This window comes from Channa argus, chromosome 14 (genome assembly GCF_033026475.1).
Source record: "Channa argus isolate prfri chromosome 14, Channa argus male v1.0, whole genome shotgun sequence".
Lineage (NCBI taxonomy): Eukaryota > Metazoa > Chordata > Actinopteri > Anabantiformes > Channidae > Channa > Channa argus.
Window position 1 is genome coordinate 667,251 of NC_090210.1, and position 19,198 is coordinate 686,448.

At 41.2% G+C, this 19,198-nt stretch overlaps 1 protein-coding gene across 1 annotated transcript; it reads left to right on the forward strand.

Moving 5' to 3' along the window:
- The first annotated feature begins 9,822 nt into the window (after positions 1–9,822).
- On the forward strand, positions 9,823–17,918 carry ldhba (lactate dehydrogenase Ba). Its single transcript, XM_067474725.1, has 8 exons — positions 9,823–9,983; positions 12,090–12,226; positions 12,733–12,850; positions 13,017–13,190; positions 13,516–13,689; positions 13,853–13,970; positions 15,874–15,997; positions 17,178–17,918. Exons 2-8 carry the CDS (start codon positions 12,098–12,100, stop codon positions 17,343–17,345), a joined length of 1,005 nt encoding a protein of 334 aa, XP_067330826.1. The 5' UTR covers positions 9,823–9,983; positions 12,090–12,097; the 3' UTR covers positions 17,346–17,918.
- The last annotated feature ends 1,280 nt before the right edge of the window (positions 17,919–19,198 follow it).

A 19,198-nucleotide genomic window follows, 5' to 3' on the forward strand; every position in this document is an offset into this window, starting at 1 on the left:
TAACTCCACCTCTTCAAAGAGACAAGTGACAGGGGCAGAGGAGACATACTGCTGCATGTACAAACAGGTCCATCGATGCGTTCATGCATCTAGCCATTGTCCTTCCGTCGTCATGTGGTGAGTGAGGTTTGGAGGTCACTTTGAAATAGCAGCTGGTGTTCCTGGTCACATGAATGAGGGGGCCTGGCTTGGCTCGCCCTGAGGCATTCGCAGTGGGAGGAATTAACTCAACAGCACTTCACTAAAGCCCTCTGGAACCTCACAGCTAAGATACACGAGGCTGCTACAACCACTGCTTTTTTCTTATAGGTGGATTTATAAAGCAACAAGCAACATCTTAATGTGCTATGAGCCAAAGTAGATATAATCAAAAAGCTAAAAATCATACACTCAGTTTCTTAGAGCTTATTCGTGATCAGCAAATAGGTGTCAAAAACAGTGGTTTCAACTAGTATGAGGATCAGGTTCAATGTATTCCAAAACACATACTGCATTATCGATGTTCATAATGGTTGTTTTATTAATCTGTTAGTAGTTTATTTATAGGTCTAGTTACCTACAATTCATTCAGAACTGAGAGGAACAGCTGGGCTGGCAGTGAGCAGAGATATAAATCTATAGATATAAATAGTACATCAAAATGTGCTAAAATATATGGACTCCCTAACTGCCAATCATACAAGCAACTGTGATGCAGGAACGTAGAGCGATCATACGCCAATGGTAAATAAATAGTCACTTATATAGTGCTTTACAATGTTGCTTCCCATTCACCCATTCACACACACACTCAGACACCGATGGCGGTGGCTGCCATGCAAGGTGCTCACCTGACCCACCGGGAGCAACTTGGGGTTCAGTGTCTTGCCCAAGGACACTTCGACTTGTAGCCGGGAGCGGGGATTGAACCACTGACCCTGTGGTCCATGGTCAATTGCCTTACCAGCCGAGCTACAGCCGCCCCGCAGTTGTTGGTGCGATTGATCCCCGCCTCCTCCGGTTACATGTCGGAAGTGTCCTTGTGCAAGACACTGAATCCCAAATGAGTTGCTCTTGGTGAGTATAGGCCATTGGCCTCCCCCATTGTAGTGTGAGCATGTGAAAACAGAACTATAAACTGTAAACTATAACAGAACATTTACCATTTACAAGGGAAAAAACTTAAATAGGAAATAAGATAAAAGAATGACAAACTGTGAAAGGAGCTCTTTCAAGATGGTAGCACCCTGTTTGGCTGCAGCTTCATTAGCTCACAGTGTTTCTTTTGTTTTTTCCTGTTGTTACTGTTAATCTCGACATTTTTAATCTCGTCAAATTACAGAGTTCGGGCCAGGAACTAAGATACGACCGCAAGTCTTTACTAGAATAAAAACCTTCTAGAAACATGAGCGTCTGCATAGCCATGGACTGCAACTCTAGGAGGATACAGCGACCCATTTAGCAGTGGGACAGCCAACAAACAAGCTGCTATAAGAGGAGACAGAAGCGCCACTGTCAGTGGGGTATAACACCAAGGCCAAAAGCTAACCCATGCAGAACGCGGCTACTGTCTATTCTTGATGATGTACTCTTGGCTGAGGTGAACGAATTCATCCAGCTATTCACTACCTTCATCCCAATGTTTCCCCTGCTGCCTCTTCATTAGCACCACCCTACACTCCCGGTTGTATTGGCCAACTTCAGCATTACCTCACCAGTGCTCACTTGTGTGCTCTCTGCTGCGCCACTTCAATATCCATGTTTATTGTCAGCTCTGCAGTTGTCTTCAAACTTCAAATCCATTTCCAAGCCAGATATCTAAGTCCTCTGTCAGGGCTCGGGCCTAGTAGTAATTCCCATGTGTCTCATGGGTTGCGAAGGACCAGCTTTCTCTGACCCCAGTCTCTTCGCAGAACCACCAGCAACCACTGCAACCATACAATGCTTTCTTTGGTTGCTAAATAATTTAATCAAAGCTAGGTCTTGTTCTCTGGGAGAAACAGAGTGGCTCTAAACCAGGGGTTTATAAGGATCATCACACCTGCCATCCAGTCTTCCCGGGTTTTGTGACTGGAGAAGGCCTTTGTCATGTTCCTCTATGTGGCTCCTGGAAGTTTTCGTAGGACTACAGGCCATCCAGTCCTTACATTCACAGATTCTGTTTGATACTTTAATTGACAGGATTTCGTGAGGTCAAATGTGCAGTTTGGGGTCCTCAAGATACCTTCTCTGCCTATTGTAGTTTCTGTGATGCTGTTGGTAGATGATAGATGGTGGTCCTCAGTGGGCAAGTTTTTGGGTTCAAGTTTGACTTCACAAGTTCTTCACAACCAGGGGTAAAATGGAACAGAACCTCAGCAGTGATGCAGGCTTCGTACTGGACTGTTGGGGTAAAAAGAGAGCTAAGCTGGAACGCTTTTGATTTACCTAGTTAACTAACACCCAGCCCTCACATGTGGTCACAAGCTTTGGATTTTAATAGAAAGTGTGAAATTGTGAATACAAGCAGTGAAAATGAGCTTGTGCTGAAGGGTGTTGTATGAGCCAGTGGGAGTCTTATATGTGTTTCTTGTGTTTTGTTTTTTCTGTGGTCGCTCTTTCTTGAAAGGTTAGTAAATTAAGCAGTGTACCGTTGATGTCATCAATGAAATCTCATAACTGCCTTTGAAGTGTTTGCCTTTAAGGTTTGCTTAGTCAGTTGTCAGGGAAACAAATTTTTGGTTAGAGCTAGTGGAGCCACAAGGTACAGCTATTGGTATTATAAGGTTGTGGGGAGTACGAAGTAGTATAGGAAAGTTGAGGTACACTTTCCTGTGGGACTTGTTCTGTGGGATTATTTTGAGAAACATTTTCTGTGGAATTACTTTGTTATCAGCTCAGTTGTGGAACTTGGAATTCAATAAATGTTCAGTGTTTGTCATACAACTGTCTGTTACAATTGCATTTTAAAAAACAGAACGTGTCGCCACAGCGAATCATGTGCCTCCATCTTACCCTGTCCTCTGGGTCCTCTTCTCTCACACCAACTAATTCATGTCCTCTCTACATCCATAAATCTTATCTTTGGTCCTCTTCAGTTTTCCTTATCACACAACACACCTGACACTTTTCTCCCTTCTTTCACACGCCTCTTCGCATCTTTAACACACTCTCCGTTGCTCTAAACCGTTGATCCTAAGTACCTAATTTGGGGTGGAAGTCATGATTCCCATGTTTAATTTGCATGTGTGTTATGTTGGATGCCCTTCTTGACACAACGCTCTGACTGATCCAGACTTGGGACTGTTACAAAAAGACACTGGCGTGTCCCTTTGTGGTTGCATTGAACAGACAGAATGAACACAACCTAGAAAGTCTGAATGTGATTTTTTTTCAAATGTTTAAAATAAAGTTAATAGTGTCTTACAAAAAAATGCTAATGTCTGAGTCTTCTTTGAATGATGATTACACTTGTGTTCAACATGTTGGTGAGAAACACAGCTTCTGATATGGCTAAATTCACACGTTAACTCCAGTTACATAAGGTCACTTTTCTAGCGGAATTGTTCCCAGCTGGCCCCTCCGCCTGCCAAACTTAACTCCTGACTGTCCAAAAAACAATGCATGCCTACTGTCTGGGAGGTGTCTGTGTGTCCTGATTGGTCAGAGGTTTTAATGTTTTTTTTCCACAGTCACATTTTCATATTTACAGTAAAAACTGTTGAGTACAGCTTGTTGTACTCAATTAACTGAGTATACATGCATCAGCTCACCTTTCTTCATAAAATCTGGACCTGGCCCTTTATGAGAGTTTTTTTAATACCCAGCAGTCACACTGTGTACAGTCACACTGCTGATGACCTTGCTGTAAAAGTGTAAACAAGAGTTCACCAGAAGGGGCAGAAATTTTATCCTGACTGCAAGAAAAATATGAAAAAATTAAACATACATGTTTTTAAAAAAGAATGAGAAATGCATCCCCATGTGTGTTTTGGTTCCATAATTAGTAAGTCATTCATTATTTAAACAACTTATTCTGTTACTTTAAATACTAGTGCATCAATATTATATTCTATCTTTATTCAATACTTTATTCAAATTGCACATCTTCATGGTCTGTAGCCACTAACCCTTTAAATAGAAATATGCAGAAAATGAAGTGTTGTTAAACTCATGTACAGCATGTGTATCACATAAAGTGGGTGACTGTGGTGCAGGAAGGTAGAGCAGACGTCCACCAATCCTGCAGTTGTTGATTCGATCCCCAGCTCCTCCTGTCACATGTCAAAGTGTAATTGAGCAAAGACACTAAACTTGAATGAGCCTGGTGAGCACAGCAGCTCACCATCAGTGTGTGTGTGTGTGTGTGTGTGTGTGTGTGATTGTGAGTGCAAATGGGTGAATAAGAAGCAGTGTAAAGTGCTTTGAGTGCCAATAGGTAGAAAAGTCCTTGAAGTACTAAATACGGTTTATGTAGAGTGGTTCATCATTATGATATTATTGAATTATATTTATTGATGCAATCATGTGTTCAATTTATTAATGTTGCAGCTGGACAAAACTTGAGCAATCAAGTTGGGTAGGTGTGTATGGGTGATGATCGTATTCTAGTGAAGATTGTTGTTTTGAACAAACTTTCAACTTGGGACATACAGTACAGTAAACACTGACTTTTCTTTTTGCAGACTTTATTGTTTTGCTGATTTTATTTTATATGAACAAAGTGACATTTTTGCATTTGCATTATTTTTGCATCTTTCTGCATCGTTAGTTCAATTCATATATTACAGAGAGTGAAGGTGCTTTGTGTGGGGGCTGTGTGTTATGCAACAGCCTGTCAGCTCCACCTTCTTCCATCAGCCAATGTAATCTTACCCTTCATAAGGATGAGAGGCTCAGCTGAGCCTGTTATTGTGTATCTAGTTTCAGACTCCCTCTTTGTCTCTTGACCGTTGAACCCATTAAACTGCTGAGTTGAGCATTGTCTTACCTCCAAATGTGGTTTATATGCACACAGTCCAGAGATGAGTGATGGAGGTTTGTTATGTAATAACACAGCTAAGCTACTTAATAATGACAGGATAGTAACATAAACATGCTTTAACTTTTAGAGGGATATACAAGTGGCATAAGAGGAACAGACACACATGGTATTGATCAACAATAGATTTTTTTTTTACCCAGTAGATGAAAAACAATATTTAGATTAACAGAGGTGCTAATATCGACCCGTTATCACCCTGTGGAGGGAACTAAACAGTGATCTAATCATGTCATATCGTGTAGGTCACATCACATTAACAGGTTAAGCCACATGATACTGCTGATTGGACAAAGTCCACTATTGACTTGAGATAAATACTGAATTCAATACAATAACACTGTCACTGCAAACACTTATTTACAGGTTAAAGTCTGCCTGTGTCCAGATCCACCCAGACAAGACATCAACAGGCTTATCAAGTTTACACTGTTTCCACAGCACTTCTTCTTCTTTTGCTTTCGGCTGTTCCCTTTCAGGTGTCGCCACAGCGAATCATGTGCCTCCATCTAACTCTATCCCCTGCATCCTCATTCTCACACCAACTAACTTCATGTCCTCCCTCACTACATCCATAAATCTCCTCTTTGGTCTTCCTCTAGACCTCCTGCCTGGCAGCTCCAACCTCAGCATCCTTCTACCGATATATTCACAGTTTCTCCTCTGAACATGTCCAAACCACCTCAATCTGTCCTCTCTGACTTTATCTCCAAAACATCTAACATGATCTGTCCCTCTGATGTCCTCATTCCTGATCCTCTGCATCCTCGAAACTCCCAAAGAAAACCTCAACATCTTAAGCTCTGCTACCTCCAGCTCTGCCTCATGTATTTTCTTCAGTGCCACTGTCTTTAAGCCGAACAACATCTCTGGTCTCACCACCGTCTTGAACATCTTTCCTTTCATTCTTGCTGAAACACTTTTATCACACAACAAACCTGACACTTTTCTCCACCCGTTCCAAGCTGCTTGCACTCACCTCTTCACCTCTTTTCCACACTCTCCGTTGCTCTGAACCGTTGACCCTAAGTACTTAAAGTCCTGCACCTTCTTCACCTCTGCTCCCTGTAACCTCACCGTTCCACCTGGGTCCCTCTCATTGACACACATGTATTCTGTCTTGCTGCTGCTAAGCTTCATTCCTCTGTTTTCCAGAGCAGACCTCCACCTCTCTAGACTTTCCTCCACCTGCTCCCTGCTCTCACTACAAATCACAATGTCATCTGCAAACATCATAGTCCATGGAGAGTCCTGTCTAACTTCATCTGTCAGTCTGTCCATCACCAGAGCAAACAAGAAGGGCTCAGAGCCGATCCTTGATGCAGACCCACCTCCACGTTGAACTCCTCTGTGACACAAATACTGCATCTGTTGTTCTCTTTCTAGGCATGAAACCATATTGCTGCTCACAAATGTTCTTAGCCGAGCTTCCACTACTCTTTCCCACAACTTCATTTTATGGCTCATCAGCTTTATTCCTCTGTAGTTGCCACAGCTCTGCACATCTCCCTTGTTCTTAAAAATTGGCACCAGTACACTTCTCCTCCAGTCCTCAGCATCCTCTCACTCTCCAAGATCTTGTTAAACAAACTAGTCAGAAACTCTACTGCCACCTCTCTTAGTCACTTCCATACCTCCATAGGTTTGTCATCAGGACCAACTGCCTTTCCACTGTTCATCCTCTTCAACGTCCTCCTCACTTCACTCTTACTAATCTTTGCTCCTTCCTGCTCCACACCAGTCACCTCTTCTACTATTTGTTTCCTTTCATTTTCCTCGTTCATCAACTCTTCAAAGTTCTCCTTCCATCTTCCCATCACACTCCTGGCACCTGTCAATACATTTCCATCCTTATCTTTAATCACACTAACCTGCTGCACATCCTTTCCATCTCTATCTCTTTGTCTGGCCAACCTGTACAAATCCACCTCTTCCTCTTTAGTATCCAACCTAACATTCAAGTCCTCATATGCTCTTTGTTTGGCCTTTGCCACCTCTACCTTCACCTTACGCTGTATCTCCCTGTACTTCTGTCTACTCTCTTCAGTTCTCTGTGTCCCACTTCTTCTTAGCTAACCTCTTTCCCTGAATACACTCCTGAACTTCCTCGTTCCACCACCAAGTCTCCTTGTCCGCTTTCCTCTTTCCAGATGACAAATCGAGTACCTACCTGTCTCCCTGATCAAATTAGCTGTAGTGGTCCAGTCATCTGGAAGCACCTCCAAACCACCCAGAGTCTGTCTCAGCTCCTCCCTGAAAACTACACAACATTCTTCCTTTTTCAACTTCCACCACTTCGTCCTCTGCTCTGCCTTAGTCCTCCTTATCTTCCTCACCACCAGCATCATTTTACACACCACCATCCTGTGTTGTCTGGCTACACTCTCCCCTACCAACACTTTACAGTCACTGATCTCTTTCAGATTACAGCGTCTACACAAGATGTCGTCCACCTGAGTGCTTCTACCTCCGCTCTTGTACGTCACCCTATGTTCCTGCCTCTTCTGAAAGAAAGTGTTTACTACAGCCATTTCCATCCTTTTAGCAAAGTCTACCACCATCTGTCCTTCTGCCTTCCTGTCCTGAAGACCAAACCTGCCCATAACAGTCTCATCACCTCTGTTCCCTTCACCTACATGCCCATTGAAATCTGCACCAATGACCACTCTCGCACCTCTGGAGATGCTCTGCATCACTTCATCTAACTCACTCCAGAATTTCTCCTTCTCTTCTAACTCACATCCTACCTGTGGGGCTTAACCACTCACAACATTGAACATCACCCCTTCAACTTCCAGCTTCAGACTCATTAACCTGTCTGATACTCTTTTCACCTCTAGAACATTCCTCACAAACTGCTCTTACAGGATAGCTCCTACTCCATTTCTCTTCCTATATGACCCATGGTAGAACAACTTGAACCCTGCTCCTAAGCTTCTAGCCTTGCTACCTTTCCACCTGGTCTCCTGGACACACAGTATGTCCACCTTCCTTCTCTGCATCATGTCGATCAACTCTCTATCCTTCCCTGTCATAGTACCAACATTCAAAGTCTCTACTGTCAGTCCTACATTCTTAGCTTTCCTCTTCTCTCTCTGCCTACGAACACACCTTCCTCCTCTTCTTCTTCGTCTTCGACCAACACTAGTCCAATTTCCACCGGTACCCTGTAGGTCAACAGCACCGGTGGCGGTCGTTGTTAACCCGGGCCCCGACCGATCCGGTATGGAAGTCATTGTCACGATTCACATGTTTGATTTGGCATGTGTTTTACGTCGGATGCCCTTCCTGCCACAACCGTCTGCATTTATCCCGACTTGGGACTGGCACGAGAAGACACTGGCTTGTGCCCCCTTGCGGTTGCATTATTTATCCACAGTACTAATATGTTGATAGTGTGTCCAGTGACTGACAATTAATGTTGGTGGACCCTTTAACTGAAGTATACCAATAGAATAATATGTGAAAAACTTCAAATATATTTTGTTGATAATACAAAGATATTATTCACTTCACCTCCAATGGACAGAAGCAGGCCAGTCAGCTAAATATCTGTACTCTAACTAGGCTGCATTACAGACTGTAATCAGTGTATGTTGATGGGTCAAGATAACAAAAAAGTTTTAAATAGCCAGATAATATCTAGTTAGCCATAATACTTACCGAATTTCCATGTGTGGCAGGTAAATTCAACACAGATAACTAGTGATATCGAGCCTCCAGCTGAAGTTGGCATCAGATTCGTAGCTTCTGACACAACACTTAAGACTATGCATATCCGTACAGGATCAAGGAGACTCTAAAAAAAATATTAAACTGAATTTTAGCTTTGTGAAAATTCTTGTCTATTTGGGAAAACTCAATAAGGAGCCATTTTACAAATTCTTTTGTAAAATGCAGAATGCATTTGGAATAATTCAGAATGCAGGCCACTTTATAGCAGGTCCAGAACCAAAATCAACACACTTAGACTTTTCAAATCAGGTCTAGATTGTTAAGGAGATTCCTAAAGGACATTACTAAAACACTGGTTTTGAAAACTCACTAAAGGGCTATTTTACTAATTTTTTTATACAGATTTTTGTTGGCAGTTATGCATGTCACCCACTAGGTTGATTGGGGTTTTCTTTCCTTGTTCTAAATAAAAACACATTCTTATTAAAACCTCTCTGTCAGTACATCATTGGAACAGTTATTATCATGAAAATCCTTTATTTTAAATTGTTTGTCTGCAAACTTCGTGTCAGACCCTGCTCTTGTCACTGCATCCTGCAGCTGGGAGGTCATGTCCAAAGGCACGAACACTGTGACAAGATTCTATGGACGGTCTGTGATAATCTAGACCAGATTTGACTAGTATATGTATAGCAGTTATGTATATGGGCCTGATCTAAAATGTGGACTAAATAAAATCACAAATACAAAATAACTTTTACAAATCTGAAACCATCTTTTAATTTAGGGGCGACTGTGGCATGAGAAGGTAAAGCGGTTGTCCACCAATAGCAGCTGCCCAACTGGTGTATGAGTGTGAGTGTGAATAAGTGAATAAGAAGCAGTGTAAAGTGCTTTGAGTGCCAATAGGTAGAAAAGCACTTTTTGACCTGATTTGAGAAATCTAATTAATTGTTGATTTTGGATCTGGTCGAAAGTGGTAGAAACGTGAGAACAGCAAGAGCAACACCTTGGTGTATAATATAATATAATTCAGTTTTCACAAATTTGAAAATAGGTTTGGCTTCAGATAGCATTGAAACTGTGTCTAGAATTTTGGAAGCCACGAATCGGATACCAACTTCAGCCCCGTGCGGATCCGCAGCACGTCAGCCTAGCTCCACTTCCTCCTTCCAGGGGCTCCTCTCTGGTTTCAGACCCTCCCTCAGCTTCTCTCCATCCTGTTGTCAATCGCAGTGTTTGACGGCAACGTGTCCTCAGAGGACCAGACAGATAACGACTATCACCTTGCAAACACCTCTGTAATAATGTAAGTAGGTTTATTCCGTTTGTTTTCAAATATTTGTCTTTCTTGGAATACGTGTTTAGTCGAATGCCGTTTCCACGTTCATAGCTTACGTGTTTGGCCATATTTTACCTTCTAAACGCAGCCAGTCGTCTTTAAGGATGTTTGACCAGACCCAAACACTTTTCTTCATGACCCATGGGGAGTTTAGGGAGACATTCTCTGCAGGGGGTCAGACTGTTCCAGCTGCTGTACAGACACGCGTGCCGAAGCTCTCAGCAGCAATGGATGCTGACGTTTAGATTGGAATCCATTTGTTTAATAACTGCGAAGTTGATTTAAAAATAATTTCTCTAACATCATTCAGAAGAAGTCACAGAAAGGGATCTGTGTGCATAACTAGTAAAAAGGCTATCTGCCAATCCCCTCAAAATTATACATTTACCTATTTAGCTAACCTTCGACTAGATCCCAGCAAACTCCAGAATATTTGAACAAACTATCCTAACGTCGACCGGTTGGAATTTACGACCAAATTTTACTCGATTTGGCGGCACGAACAATTGACTTTGACGGTTGGGTTCGGGTTAGGTTACGTACGTGTCCTGTTTCTAAAATGTCGTCTTACAGGAAGCAGTTGAACGCTCTGTGATCTGAGCGTCTGCTCCTATAACGTTAACGTCTTTCGGTCGGATTTTAAAAGGGAACGAAGCTGCACATTTATCTCAAAATATGTTTCTCTGACTGTGTAGCAGCATCACTACAGTCAAGGCAAAGGGCTCAGGCTGTTACATAACTCTGTCGCCACCATAATACAAGCAGAAGAGAGGAAGTGGGAATGACATTTATTTTAGAGGTTAAACTAGGACATTTGGTTTGTTTAGCAGCCAATGAAATAATTCCAATTTAGCTGTGCTGCCAAGTGGCAACGAGGTGTGTCCCTGTTTGGACAATATCCACTTCCCCACAACTGTCCTGTTCCATTTGTCCTTTTGACCTTGAGCTGATAACCTGTTGGCAGCCTATGTGAGCAAGCTAAACATTAGAGCAGAGGTTAGTAGTCCTCAGACTGGGAACCTGGAATCCTCAGAAATCTCTGATTTCTAAACAGTTATTTAAAATACATATCACACTATTTAAATTCAGTCAATTTATCATACTTTAGGCTTTATATAAACTAGGATTATAAACTGGGTAGGAGCAAGCTGGGAAATTATGGTTGTATGATATTGCTCTTGCTTTTCATTCAAAACACCTTGTCACCCAGATTTGTTGTTCTAACTTTTTGTACTAGCTTCTCATTTTATTCTGGCTCATAAATGTTCTGGCAGCATTTCTAACATGAAATTTGAAATCACTTGCAACACACAGACCTAGGCCCTGTGGTCTTAAAACTAGACAATAATAACTAGTTTTGTTACAAAGTGCATGACAAGTAAAAACAAATGATAGAAGTAAAAATGCTAGATTAAATTGGATTTAGAAATAAGTGCTACACTAATGCAATAATTAAAAAAATGAAAAACGTAAAGACTGTGACCAAAAGAAGAATAACAACAACAGAGAAAAGTGACTTAAAGAAGGTACAGACTGAGCTAGCATGAGAAAATCAACTAGGGAGCAGGCTCCTTGGGTAACAAAATGAGTACACGTCTGGGTCAGGATTACATACTGTATGGTGAATATAAGTAGAGGCCCGACACAGGAATCCTTGAAAGACATTTTCAGAAACGGTGCCAAATGCAAGATTGGGTGCAATGTTGTCTGACTGATGCCAGAGCTCAGTGAGAGGAAATACAGGCATCGATTACTTTCCTGAGACTTGCAGCGGTAAAAAATTATTATAAATATTGGTTTATATGTTGTTAAATGATCAGTCTGTTTCAGAATTAAAATAGAGGAGAGATAGAGAAGGTAGAGAGATTCTGATACATTTATCTGAGGAACGTTGTGTCCTGTCTACTACCTGTGGTCTCAGCAGGTTTAAGTCCTCAGCTACAAAACCCTGAATGATTAGAATGAATATCATTAGGATGTTTTCTGTGATGACCAGTTCATTATACTTCCTTTTGCAGTGCTCCAAACTGAAAAACCTTCAGCTTCACATGTCATTTCTCTGTTTCCCTGCAGCTGCAATCATGTCCACAGTACAGGAGAAGCTCCTGAGGCCTGTGGCCGGCAGCTCGACTCAGTTTCCCAAGAACAAGGTGACTGTGGTTGGGGTAGGCCAGGTGGGCATGGCCTGTGCCATTAGCATCCTACTGCGGGTAAGACAACACATTTAGAATGACTATTATTATGAGTGTGTAATCCCCAGCTGTGCAGTGCCGGTCCAAGCCTGGTAGAAAGAGGTAGAAGAACATCCGGTGTAAAAACTGCCAAAATCAACATGCGGGCAATGATCCACTGTGGCGACCCTGAACTCATGGGATAAGCTGAAAGGACAAAAAATAATTATGATTGTGTAAATTATATAATATGTCAATTTAGTTCTCATTCAGCAAGACTGTATGTTTAGGTAAGTTAGCCCAATTATGCCATTACATGCTTCTATTTAGAATTTATTGGAATTGCTTTTATCGTTTGGTTTAAATAAACAAGTTGATGTAATGACACAATCAAGGTTCTTTTTCCACAGCTCACTTAACTGTTTAATTCCTTTGCCAATAAAAAAATGTATATGCTGTAATAATATACAGCTGGATATCAGTGCTTATGTCCCAATTTCATCCTAGATTAATTGGAAATTGTGTCTTCTTCCTTCTCTGGCCAGGACCTGTGTGATGAGATGGCTCTGGTTGATGTGATGGAGGATCGTTTGAAAGGAGAGATGATGGACCTGCAGCATGGCAGCCTCTTCTTAAAGTGCCCCAAGATAGTCGCTGACAAAGGTCAGAAGTCTTAGTCATTGAGCTCAGTGGTCTGAGATCACAAACTGTCTCCTGTCAAACATCACACAGTAACATAAAATAAAATAAATTAGTAATTCATACCATGTCCCACATAAAATGTCAGTAATAGCAATATATAAATGTTTCTTGTGTTGTCCTCTCCTAGACTACTCCGTGACAGCCAACTCTCGCCTGGTTGTGGTGACGGCTGGCGTTCGTCAGCAGGAAGGTGAGAGCCGACTAAACCTGGTGCAGAGGAACGTCAATGTTTTCAAGTCCATCATCCCCCAGGTCGTCAAGTACAGCCCTGACTGCATAATTATTGTGGTCTCCAACCCTGGTAAATACTAATACACCTTCATGTTTATGTAAATGTTCTGCACTTATATAGTGCTTTTCTACGTATTGGCACTCAAAGCGCTTTACACTGCTTCTTATTCACCAATTCGCACTCACAATCGTACACCGATGGGGGAACTGCTCAGCGGGAGCAACTAAGTTGGAGTTCAGTGTCTTGCTCAAGGACACTTCCACATGTGAACCAACCAGATTGAACCAACAACTGTGAGATTGGTGGACAACCGCTCTACCTTCCTGCGCCACAGTTGCCACACTTTATGTGTGTACCTCATTTTATTAACTCTTGCGTGTAACACCCTCCACAGTTGATGTGCTGACCTATGTGACCTGGAAGCTGAGTGGTCTCCCCAAACACCGCGTCATTGGCAGTGGCACCAACCTGGACTCGGCTCGATTCCGTTACATGATGGCTGAAAAATTGGGCATTCACGCTAGCTCTTTCAATGGCTGGGTGTTGGGCGAGCATGGAGACACTAGTGGTGGGTACACACAGAGATCAGACTCAGTTCTTTATTATCTCACATTACAGTTATACAAATCAGTCCAAGCTATTTTCAGAGCAGCTCTGAAAAGGGGAATTGAATTACACCTCAAAATTCAACATGATACTGTCATTAATTTTGTGGGTTTGTGTCTTTCTAGTGCCTGTGTGGAGCGGTACCAACGTGGCAGGAGTCAACCTGCAGAAGCTGAATCCTGAGATTGGCACTGAAGCTGATAAGGAACAGTGGAAGAACGTGCACAAGGCTGTGGTAGACAGGTATACCTTGTGCTTTAGGAGTTTTGTTTGTAATCTAAATGGCAGATGTAGCGTAGGATCTGGGACGGACACCATTTAAAGATTTATCAGTGCAGATTTAGCAGAGGACAGTCAACCAGCAGGCCACAGCAGGTCTTATAAATTATAGTGGTGAAAATACTTGAATTATAATGTTGAGTTTTCAAGGTCTAAAATATGCTTGGATTTTTGCTTAGTAGGTTGAGAAATAAACTAACAGGAAAACTCTTACATCTGGGTCTCCTTTGCGCCTCTGCATGTGATTGATCAGCCAGCCTGTTTTCATGAGTAACCCTGGGGGGGTGGGGCAAGGCGGACATGAATGCACCAACATACCTGGAGGTTGTCGTTTTAATGAGCTTTAATGAACATAACCAACCAACTTATGGCTATCAGCGTAGGCTATAGCATAAAGCTTTTCACATGGTTTGCAATCAGCAATATAGTGGCCAAAACATTAGAACCATATCCTAATATTGCACTCTAATACAACTCCTCAACTCCTGACCTCAAAAATAAACATATAGAATTATCACCTTAATGACATTTTTAACAAAAAACTAAGAAAATATAACCTTGTAAATCTAGAAGCTGCTGTATTAAATTGTACAGGTGGTTATAATATTAATACCTAATCGGTGTATAATGCAACTTTTTGCTTTACTTGGCACTAGTTTGTGTTTTTAATGACAGATTTCATTTGACATTTTTCAGTAACACAATTATTGAAAGTTATTGTGAGGAAATTGACCTTGAAAGTGCTTAAATTTGAACTTTTTAAAAACGTGAATGAACCCTGTATAATGAAGTATCCACAATCACAGCTCTTGGTATGATGTTTGTCTTTGTGAAGTGGCTACACCATACAAAAAGTGAGATGCTAGGCAACACAAGAGACTCTCTTAAAGCTCCAAGTAAATTGAACCTGAGCAGATCTAGGTTATCTCAGCCACAGACAGATAAGTGACCTTTTGGCAGTATGTGATTCAGCCTGTCTGTTATTCCAGCAATCAGGTCAGATATCCTTGCAGGTGATGCAGATGTGAATAATGGAAAAACAAAGTTCCCTGCCCAATCCATTGTGTGTAGTTGAGTGCTACATTCTCAGTAAAAAACATAAATCCAAAATAAAGCTATGTCCTTTTCTGCTTTCCCTGTGTGCACCTGCTTTTTCAGAAAGCCTAAAAATGTTGATATTGTGAATCTACAATCTTTGATATATCTGTTTTACAAGGGCTATATTATACAGAGTATTAACCTAAAAACAGAAATTATAACCTTGTAAAACTAGAATTCATATCAGAGCCACTGTATTGGATTGCATTAAATTTCACAGGTGGTCATAATGTTATGTCAGTTTATGTCATGTTTATATTGATAAACTAATGTATTTCAAACAAATCAATTTAGACCTAATATTGTTGGTGTGTGTGTGTGTGTGTGTGTGTGTGTGTGTCCAGATTAGGCCCAGTAAAGCATGTAACTGCAGGTGGTATTTTAACTTGTTCTAAAATCTTTGTTTATATAGTGGTTCACAGGTAATTAAGTACATTTAGCATTTAGCCTGTTCCAGCATTATTTTAGACACAAATGTAAATGTGTTGAGTTTATTTTTTTTATTGTATTTATTTTTTAAATTAGTTAACCCTTAAGAGATCTTTTTAAGCCTTTTTGGCCGTGCTGAATGAATGTATCTCAAATTTGCTAATTTTCTCAAATTGTCGACTGAGTTCCAAGCCTAAAATGGCTAAGCTACACAAAAACTGACATATTTAATCCTAACGACAAAAAATAGTACATTTTACAAAGACAACATATCAAATGTTAAACCAGAATGTGATTGTTTTTTTGAAAAATATTTGCTTTTTATGGTTTTTTGTTTCAGTGCTTATGAGGTGATCAAGCTAAAGGGTTACACTAATTGGGCCATTGGCATGAGTGTGTCTGACCTTACTGAGACCATTGTCAAGAACTTGAGCCGAGTCCACCCCGTCTCCACCATGGTCAAGGTCAGTCAAACTAAAACACATGCATGCACACAAGGTTATTTCTTATTTACTACCCATAATGCAGTTTTTGGCAACAGATGGGGAGACAAAAATGAGTCAGGTGTGTCAGCTTGACTCAAAAGAAGTGATTTACACTGAAGGCAAACATGGGTGAACAGCCAGACAGAGAGGCAGGATCAGGTGACAACTCCAGTAAATATTCAAAGAAAAGGTTAGGAAGCAAGCAAATTAACCAGACATCAGCAAAAGCTTTACTAATGGGCAGGTCAAATAAATAACAGTAAGCTGACTAGTCTATTTTAAAACTGAAGATCAGGACATTGTAAATGGTCGGCTCTTATATAGCTTTTACACATTATTGTAGAAGGTACAAGACAATTGCTCCTCAATCACACACTGATGTTGTCAGGCAAGGTGCTGGCCGGCCTCGGGGTACAACTTCCTACCCCCCATCCTCAACTGTCCAAATAGGGCAACAAGTAAGTGAAGTAGAGGTTAAATCCTTGGGGCTTATTCTGCAAGTTGATGAGGCAATGAGAACCAGGTGAGGTGGAGGCCAAGTGACAGGGAATGGAGGAACATCTAGTGGTATCTTGTGGCTGGATGGAGAATAAAAGGGACTAGGAGTTCAGAGGAAGTGAGAATGCGACCTATCCCATTCTATTAACTGATGCTTCTTCCCAAATAAGTCAGTAACCTGAAAACTATGGATACAGAGTCATCAGGGCCTCATTGGTAATCGATCCTATCACACAGCCCATATAATGTAGTTATTGTGTGTCATGTTTTCATGACTGATCTCAACCTTCATCAATTCTGTGCGGTGAAAGCAGTGAAAAGGCTGAGTGCCAATTGATAGAAAAGTGCTATATAAGTGCAAAGTGTAGGATAACAGTGAGACTGGTTCTGCCAGCAGTTACTGACTCCCTGAATGTATCTTTGTAACAAGTGGAAGAAATTGTTTAAACATGCAGCTCCCCTGAAATGTGTCTGCTGAAAATATGAGACTCAACATGTTCATTACTAATTTATTTTAGATATTTTTGGAGCTCTTACGTGTACCTTATCTAAAAAGAGAGAAGTATTGATAAATACACGTTAAGCAATGTTACCCTGAATATTGAACCATCCTTATAACACAGCTGCATTTTGAATACATTGTCACACTGTGTTTCCTTAGGATATGTACAGCATTGGCAATGAGGTCTTCCTGTCTCTGCCCTGCGTGCTGAGCAGCAACGGTGTGAGCAGTGTGGTCAACATGACCCTGACTGATGGCGAGGTGGCCCAGCTGAAGAAGAGCGCTGACACACTGTGGGGCATCCAGAAGGACCTTAAGAACCTTTGAACACACCCAGAATACAGAATGCAAAATGTCTGGCAGACACATACACACTCCTTTTATAATGCCCTTCTCTCTTAGTCTGTATCACTCCTAATGGATAGTATAAGTCTTTTTTTATTAAATTGCTTCAGTGATTCTTAGTTGTGCCTGTTTGTCATCAGGCTTCTTTGACTGTTTCTGTATAAGTGCTGCACAATGTCAAACACTGGTGTGTCTCTTTAAAAAAGAATATTTTCACCTAGTAGGAGCCATTAAAAAGCCATAGTGTCACACTTCTCTTCCAGCATAAATGACAGACCCTAACTTCTACTCTGAAACCCTAAAAACTCATAAGGAGACAATTTCTTCCTGACTTTATCCAAATGTGCTAATCTATACTGCTCTCTTAGGTTAACACAGGCTAACATGTTGTGATGCTCTTTGGTGTCAGCAAAGGGAGGTGGAGCAGTGGAGATGACCAGCTCGAGTTCAACTTTGTGTTGACTGTTCAAGTTGTGACTGTCTGTCTGAATTTGTATCCTAAACTTTTTGTTAAAACAGCAACAAGTATCTCAATAAATTCCTAAACTGTATAAAGCCTGCTTTGTGTTATGAGTGTATGACCATCACACTTTCTCAATTTGACTATTGATGTTTTTTCTTGGTAATTGTGCAACTTTTAAGGAGATTTAATGTGTTCAAAGTTTTGGTGGAAATGTCCAAACCACATATTTGGAATCGACAGATTTATTGGTTTAGTTATGGTTATCTCAGGTTTAATATATTTAGCCCAACCCTGGCATTCAATGACAGCACTCTTGGGAACCTTCAAAGGACAAAGCAAATAGAATTTCTTCATAGGCACCATTACTCTGAGCTCAATTTTTGTCATGTTCTGCTCGTGAGTGGGTTTTTTTTCTTCATTATTTTTGGACTCTCTGTGCATAAATCCTTCCGTGAACATCGGCCCGTTCCACCATCTCACTTATGGGTCCTAGTTGGATCATTACAGTACAATCTGCCCACAGTAAAACCAGCAGACATCAGAGGAATGTCTAACCAACTACTTGAACAAGACCATCTATTAAACTTTCTTCTCCCTGCTGCTCAAGGTCATCCAGTTCCCACATTTATAGACTCCAATGCTGATGCAAATTTTTTGGACACCCAGTTTGTTAAGCAGGGTTATGGTTAGAGACTAATCCCTTAACTGAACTCATTCAAACCGTGGCCATTGACAGTCACCCTCTCCCACAGATCGCCCACCCATTCACACCCACTTATTAGATAATCATAATGAGAACACCACCTTTTTTACTCACCGTTTTTACCTGTAATTTTGGTCTCTGTGAATTAGTGAACATCAAACCCAAACTAGGCTGTGGGGGCCATCTTGTTTATCTCAGGGTCTTAGATCTGGCTCATCAAACTCCTCCCAGTATCTTGAAAAGACCAACCCAAACCTCTCTTAAAAGGTTAAAACCCTACACATGCAATTCTTACTGGTGTCTTAATGAGAACAATTTAAAAATATTGGTACCCTGTGACGGTGTGCATATGCACACCAAACTAAATACAATGGCCCAAGTAAAAGATTAGAGCTCCAGGTATTTTTTTAGATGGTTTATTTAAGAAATGCAAGGAGTGTAGGTGATCATCAGGTGGGGGAATGCTCAACCAAGTCAATTCAATTCAATTCAATTCAATTTATTTAATAGCACCAATTCACAACAAAGTCATCTTAAGACACTTTACAGAATAAAGTCAAGACTATAAAGATGTATAGCGAGAACCCTACAAGTCCACCTTGACCAAGGCCTAGGCAACAGTGGAGAGGAAAAACTCCAGCGGAACCAGGCTCAGGGTGGGCAGCCATC

Bases quoted from the DNA above. Each gene is read 5' to 3' on its own strand.
- ldhba (XM_067474725.1), top strand. From the start codon at position 12,098: ATGTCCACAGTACAGGAGAAGCTCCTGAGGCCTGTGGCCGGCAGCTCG. The intron at 12,851-13,016 runs GTCAGAAGTCTT...GTCCTCTCCTAG, and splicing joins CAAGATAGTCGCTGACAAAG to ACTACTCCGTGACAGCCAAC. The intron at 15,998-17,177 runs GTCAGTCAAACT...GTGTTTCCTTAG, and splicing joins CCGTCTCCACCATGGTCAAG to GATATGTACAGCATTGGCAA.